The sequence below is a fragment of the Gossypium raimondii genome, chromosome 5, assembly GCF_025698545.1.
Source record: "Gossypium raimondii isolate GPD5lz chromosome 5, ASM2569854v1, whole genome shotgun sequence".
NCBI lineage: Eukaryota > Viridiplantae > Streptophyta > Magnoliopsida > Malvales > Malvaceae > Gossypium > Gossypium raimondii.
The window spans coordinates 45,291,034-45,297,543 of record NC_068569.1 but is presented as its reverse complement, the minus strand read 5'-3'; the positions used below and the strand labels follow the sequence as shown (position 1 = coordinate 45,297,543).

Below are 6,510 nucleotides of genomic sequence, written 5' to 3'. Positions count from 1 at the left end.
AAATTATGATAAATTATTACAATTCCTTCTTCTTATTATAATTTATATGTTATTTAAATAAATTATGTTAAAAAATTTATAAATCATGTAATGATTTTTGAAAAGTGATTGCTCCTATAAATATAGTTATAATTATCTAATATATAAATTATTAAATAAAATACCATGATTACAATTATAATGTATGAGTTCACTGATAAGAAAAGTATTTTTTTGTTTTTAGTTAATCTAACTTTAATTAAGAAAAAAATATAAATTGATTAGATTAATATAAACAAAAAGCAAGTTAGTCCAAAATTTACACCTGAAATCTAAAATTCTTAATTAATAGATCATAATAAATTTGTTCCCTCTACTATGAGATGACCATAATATAATATTATAGTATGATCAGAATGTTGAAAATATTAAAATCCAAACACCGTAATCTCTTTTTAAAATGTAATATTATAGGCCGAAATGTAACCATTACGAGCGATAATATTAAATTCGCTAACAAAATTTTTTGGGCCACAGACAAAACAAGCCTGGCCATGAACACCTACATTAGTAGGTAAAAGCTAAACAAATGACCCCAAAAACAATAGTGATAACAAAAAAAAGTGATTTAATGAAAAACCAAAAGTAATTATCTTGTTCATCGATAAAAAGGAATATTACAGCTACCCATGAATTAAAAATTCGTCGTCAATTATCGTGCAAGGACTTCATTAAATACAATCTGTTGAAGTTTTGCCCGGCAACCCTGCAAAAAACATAAAAACAGAGAATCTTTTATCATCTTTTTTAGCTTCCAAAGAAACTAGGTTACATCATTTCTAGTCATTTTCTTCAGGTATGAAATTTGAACCAGCTGAATCTAGAACTGAACTGATGATCAGACCGGTTCAACCAGCAGTCCAGCCGGTTCAACTGCTAATCCATTTTTTTAAGCCTTGGCGCTTTAGAGATGTCAGGCTATCCTAAAAGACAATTCCAACCAAAAATAGACAAACATACCCGTTGATTTGGTTGCAGTAATTAGCAATTTGATTTGTTACGAGAAAGCTCTCCAAACGTGATGGTTCAGGGATTGGCTTGAAGATCGGATTTGAGGGGTCCTCCTCTGGCAGAGGCTCCTCCCCAGCAGCTTTTCTAGCCATGTTCTCTGTCCTATAGATACAAAACAAACATGCATAACAATATTTATTTTCTAAAAAATGCCTGACCATATAATACATAAAAGAGAGGTGAGAACTTTAATCTTTCTGGCTTTTAATAATTATGGTCCACAAAATCCTAAAAAAAGAACAATCTTCAACTAATTCCACTTGAAAGCTTTGAGCCCCAGAAAATTCGAGAGCAGAAATTAGATAACAATTCCATTAAATTTACTTGACGATTTTGTTCTACATTTCCCCTCTCTTCCCAGGAAAATCATTTAAAAGGTTAGAAGAGTTTGTTTGAATAACATGGATAGCTCAAGTATACCACCTTCTTTTCTGAAGCCATGCCTGTTGCTGGGCTTGCTGTCGTGACAGACTCCTATAGTAAAATTGAAACTGCAAAACGAGAAAAAAAGTATAATCAAATAAAATAAAAGGCAATTACGTTAAATCATAAAATCACAACTAATGGTATAAGTACAATATCAGATAAAGGGGAATGCCAAATGCCTACCTTCTGTTGTTCCATTGACAAATCATCCATGCATTCGATCAAAAATTCCACATTCCTCTCCATATATGGTTTAGTTGACAATTGCAGACGGTCATAATCACACTAAAACAAAGAATTACCGTCAAAAGAAAGCGAATTTCACATGTACAAGCTATGTTAGTTCAGTTCTTCATGTTCCCCAAGTATCCATATCTGACATTTACGCCCAACACATATTCAAACATATGTATAGGAAAATAATCTTCCAAATATATAGGAAAACTTAGAAATATATATCATACCCATCTCAGACACCAATATTCAACACCCACCCCAAAGTACGAATAAGATACGGTACAAACTCTTTTACAACAGCACTACAGAAAATTATTCAATCAACAATTTATATTTCACCTGTTTGACCGGAGTATCAGATTCCAGCTCAGTCATAAAGGCACTGATAAGTGCAGAATTTGAGACTTTGATCTGTCCAAAAAAAAAAAAGCAGCACAGACGTTAACATAAAAGTGGGAACCATGTTTATTACATTTGCAAAATACACTATTTTGGGTGAACGTAAAGAAATCCTAATCTACCAACTCATCCAATCAATTTTACATATCAATGCCATTCTGAGTGTAATAAAATAAAAGTTATGATAACCTCAAGGATTCTCAAACACATTTTATGGCAATTATGAAGATCCGGATTCAGATATTACAAAAAATGCATACATCAACTGCTTCTATCCCTACTTACAGCATATTTTAATTCTGCTGAAGGAATCAGTCATTCATCATATGCAGAATAATTATCAGGAATGCATCTCTTATTTGAATCCTGAGCATCATGGTTATTTAATAAAAGAAAATGCTAATGGATATAGAAGTTCTACAATCAATTGCATTATTTCAAAGAAATAGTAAATAGTTGAAGCCCTAGAAGCTTACAGGAATTTCCTCAAAAATATCGACCCATGATAAGTTTTTCTCCCGCAATCTATAACAGCAAAGAGACCATTACTAATATCAGACAATATGAAATTGATATTTACAGCTTTTGATAGCAAGGAGAAACCATACTTCTCTCCAGTGAAGTTATTAGCTCGGTAAAGTTCCATAAAAGAATCAGATAGCTTCAAAGCCTTGAGAGCCAAGACACCTTGATTTGACCTAGAAGGATCATAGATAATGCACACACACCTCCTAATATTCTCCTGCATGGGTTAATAAATAAGCAGGTAAATAAATACTCCAAAATACAAATAAAATAATGAAATTATAGTTGACAAGTGAATTTAAATGGAAAGCAACACAAAGTTGCAAGTTCAAAGAAAAGGCATAGAGCCTCACCATTTGGTTTTATTTTAAAATTTTATCCACTGATTGAAGAAAAATGTCATGCTCAACATTAGGCACAAATTTATACAAAATTCAGGAGTTTCAAAAAACAAAGTTGAAAACTAAAAAATAAGGGTTTTGTGAAATCCTCTAAAATGTTAATGGGTAAAAAGAATTGGTGTTGAATGAATGTAATGGTTTCACGAGAATCAGCCAATTGTCTTGACCACGGGACATCACTAAGAAATAGGAATCCATGTTATCAAAAGATTTCCCAAGATTATTTCTAGCATGGAACGAGTCAATCAGGCTATGTTGCTCAAACTCAAGGAAGAGGGTCAAATACAGTTGTGCCTGACATGGCCATACTTTACTTTTTAAAAAGTTCTTCCATATATTTGGCATGTCGAAATATGTCTGATAGGGATAGTTGAAGGAAAATAAGAAGTCAACATAGGTGACAAGGATGTTTCATTTACTCCAGTTCATGTTAAAGCAGGGACAACCGGACAAGTTCCTTTTAACAGGCAATGACATGTCTGGCATGTTACATTTTAATTCTAGCTCGCTGCTCTTGCTGAGTTAAAAGAAGTAGGGACGGAAGGCTCATTAATCTGAAGCAAATATTTCCCAGATTAAGTGGAAATAACACAAAGGTGAAGAGGCACTCTAAAATTCAAAAATACCTGATAATTCATAAAGGTCTCAATCAACTCCACTGTTTGGTATGAACCCAAAATTGTTGATTGGTACCTGAAAATATATAAGGAAAAGATCACACCATGAAATAAAAAGCAGAAAGGTTCATAATATAACCATAACTTAAGGTAGATATTAATACAATGGATGCTGCCATAATGGTATTATGTATTCACAATTAATTCCCAACTTACTGGAGCTATTAGGACTCAGAAATCATATATACAGTTCTGTTATTCCTAACTCCATTAGCATATAAGACTATGTTGCTCCGACTCCGCATTTTTCTTGATGCACTCATGTCTAAAACATAATCGGACATGGGTATGGAGATATGATCCTCCAAGAACCCTCCAAATACATGGAAAAACCTAAAAAATTGAACATACCCCCCCCCCCACCATCTTGGGAAATACCAGTATCCAACACTCACACCCATCCCAATTTCATAAATCTAAAAACGCATCCATCAAATACTACACAATGTTAGGCTGAGCTTAATGTGGTGGTTGTTATCTGTTTCCAAAAGAAAAAACTATAGAAAAGCAAACACCAGTATTCGAAGAAATCAAAAAACAAAAAGTTACCTTCAATGAATAGCTGCAATATAATTAAAGATTATGTTTGGATGTTCATTACCATAGACCATTGATTCAATCAAATTTGACTTTAACTTTTACCCGCTACAAAACTTGGAAATACTAGACACCACACAAACATAACACGCAGAAAAATAACAAGATGAAAAATAACATGACTACAAGAAACACACAAATGCCTCAAAAACGATATAATACAAACTATTCACGTATCAAATAAGAGAACTCATTAAACATGATTAAAAATTTACATGACAAAGTACAAATACGACGCTGATACTTGAATTCAAAGTACCACATAAAAACAATTAACAAAAGTAAAAATCAAACAACCAAAAAATTAAATAAAGCAGAAAGACATTACCATCCAACAGTGTTGTTATCAACATTAACCTCCCTTAGACATCTCATCATCTCAAGCTGATAATTAGCTCCATCAGCTTCAATCTCCTCGTCTTCCTCGCGGATCTGCCTCAACGAATAAAACATGAGATGTTCTAATTCAACTAAAAAAATTCTCAAAAACGAAAGGAGATTTGCCAAATTACCGGGAAAGGAAAACAGTTAGTAACTTCAAGAACACTGCCAACATCTAATCCAAGAAGCTGGCCTGTAACCAGTGCAGGTGAAAACTCCTTGCAATGTTTGATTATTTTTAATATCACCTAGTTTTTCAAAAACATTTACTGATAAGATAATCGAAATCAAAAGAAAATTAGGTTAAAAATAAATTAGAAGAGGGAACGAAAGAGCACCACGCCTTCGATTTGAACAACTCGGAGAGGGGAAGCAACCTCCTCCGTTGCCGCAACCTGAAGGAACGACCTTGCCATTGAGTTCGCCATTATTGAATTTCTTTTAAGTCTTCAACGGCAATCTCTGTTAGCAAAACAACTGAAGCATAAAGAAGAGAAGAGAAGAGAAGCGGAACCCTATGTTCGATTTTATTTCACTTTTTATTTTTATTTTCCTTTCCAATTCTTCTTTGATTCGGATTCCAATTGATTATTATGGATATTATTATAGTGTGGGCTATTGGATCTTTTTGAATTTGGGCCTTGAGTATATTTACATGTATATTCCAATAACTCAACTTTTATCTTGTTAAATTTTTAATTTGATGATTAACATTTAAGAAATTATTATTTTTAATCTTCATACTGTTAAATATTTAACGACATTATGACATGGTAAAATCAAACCTTTAAATCCTCAGGATTTTACTTCCCTAACTCTCTCCGGGATGTTGATGTTGTTTTCTGTTTCTAATAAAGTTGGACATCCATCTTTTCTTTTTGGCGTTTGTTCCAATCTCATATTTATTTTCTCTGAATCTTTATATATTGTGTGTACATCGAATCGCCAATTACATTTTTAGGTTGCTTCATGAATTGCTCAGTTGCGGTCATTGGAACTCTGACTTTTTTACATAAGGTCGTCACTGAGTGAAGGAAGAAGACCCCAACTTTCTGGCCATTGATGCTCCTCTTTATACAGTGGTAGATCCACGTATCAATACATACCTGCTTTTTTTTTTTTTGCAAGATTGCATACAACACCGCTCGAAAAGTATTTACATTAGAAACATTTAGAGCAGGTGCAATTCTAGTGCATAAAAATTGTATCCACATCTTCGCAATGGGAAACATTATTGCTAGAGTAAATGAAATGGGAATATCAGTGTCGGGGTGGTGTTTCCAATCATCCATACCCTCTGTTAGATAGTTTATAAAGTTATCCATATTAATATCCTTAAAATATTCTAAATCACTATTTTCGAAAAAATCGGATTCATAATACGGAGCATTATAAAATTCACAAATTTCCCTAGGGGTGACATGCAGATCTATGCCTTGTATAGGTACCTTTCCCCAGACAGCATCGTATGGTCTCTTAGACACCCTATCCCTGAATGATATCGGGATGACAATAGGGTTTTTGGGGGTTACACAAAAATGTTCCCACCTATGGTATCGGACCAATGCCCATATCTCCTTACACAAGACTATAGATGGTTTGAAACCCTTATGTTGTATGAACGTCTTCCTTTGAAGTTCTAAGAAAAATATTCGACTTTCGGGTTTGGAAAGTTGGAGGGATTTGCAACCATCGGTGTCTATTGTTCATTAGTTCGTTTAGTTTTCCTATGAGGCACTTTTCAAAGATATTCGACTAGTGAACTAAAGATTCAAGCAATATATTCCCAAAACCGGTAATGCAATGTAATAGTAGAA

At 33.4% G+C, this 6,510-nt stretch overlaps 1 protein-coding gene across 1 annotated transcript; it reads right to left on the bottom strand.

The window, feature by feature from the left end:
• Positions 1–429: 429 nt before the first annotated feature.
• On the bottom strand, positions 430–5,262 carry LOC105766198 (eukaryotic translation initiation factor 3 subunit H). Its single transcript, XM_012585570.2, has 11 exons — positions 5,032–5,262; positions 4,825–4,941; positions 4,641–4,744; positions 3,665–3,731; positions 2,721–2,854; positions 2,589–2,637; positions 2,053–2,124; positions 1,660–1,761; positions 1,474–1,541; positions 1,000–1,152; positions 430–745 (listed from the first exon to the last, which is right to left on the bottom strand). The coding sequence occupies exons 1-11, from the start codon at positions 5,119–5,121 to the stop codon at positions 688–690; spliced, it is 1,014 nt and encodes a 337-aa protein (XP_012441024.1). The 5' UTR covers positions 5,122–5,262; the 3' UTR covers positions 430–687.
• Positions 5,263–6,510: the final 1,248 nt, after the last annotated feature.

What these genes read in the sequence shown, in the direction of transcription:
- LOC105766198 (XM_012585570.2), bottom strand. Translation starts at nt 5,121, where the DNA reads ATGGCGAACTCAATGGCAAGGTCGTTCCTTCAGGTTGCGGCAACGGAG. An exon ending in ATATTTTTGAGGAAATTCCT is followed by an intron (nt 2,125 to 2,588) that starts GTAAGCTTCTAG and finishes TTTTTTGGACAG; the next exon opens with ATCAAAGTCTCAAATTCTGC. An exon ending in GCATGGCTTCAGAAAAGAAG is followed by an intron (nt 1,153 to 1,473) that starts GTGGTATACTTG and finishes TTGTATCTATAG; the next exon opens with GACAGAGAACATGGCTAGAA.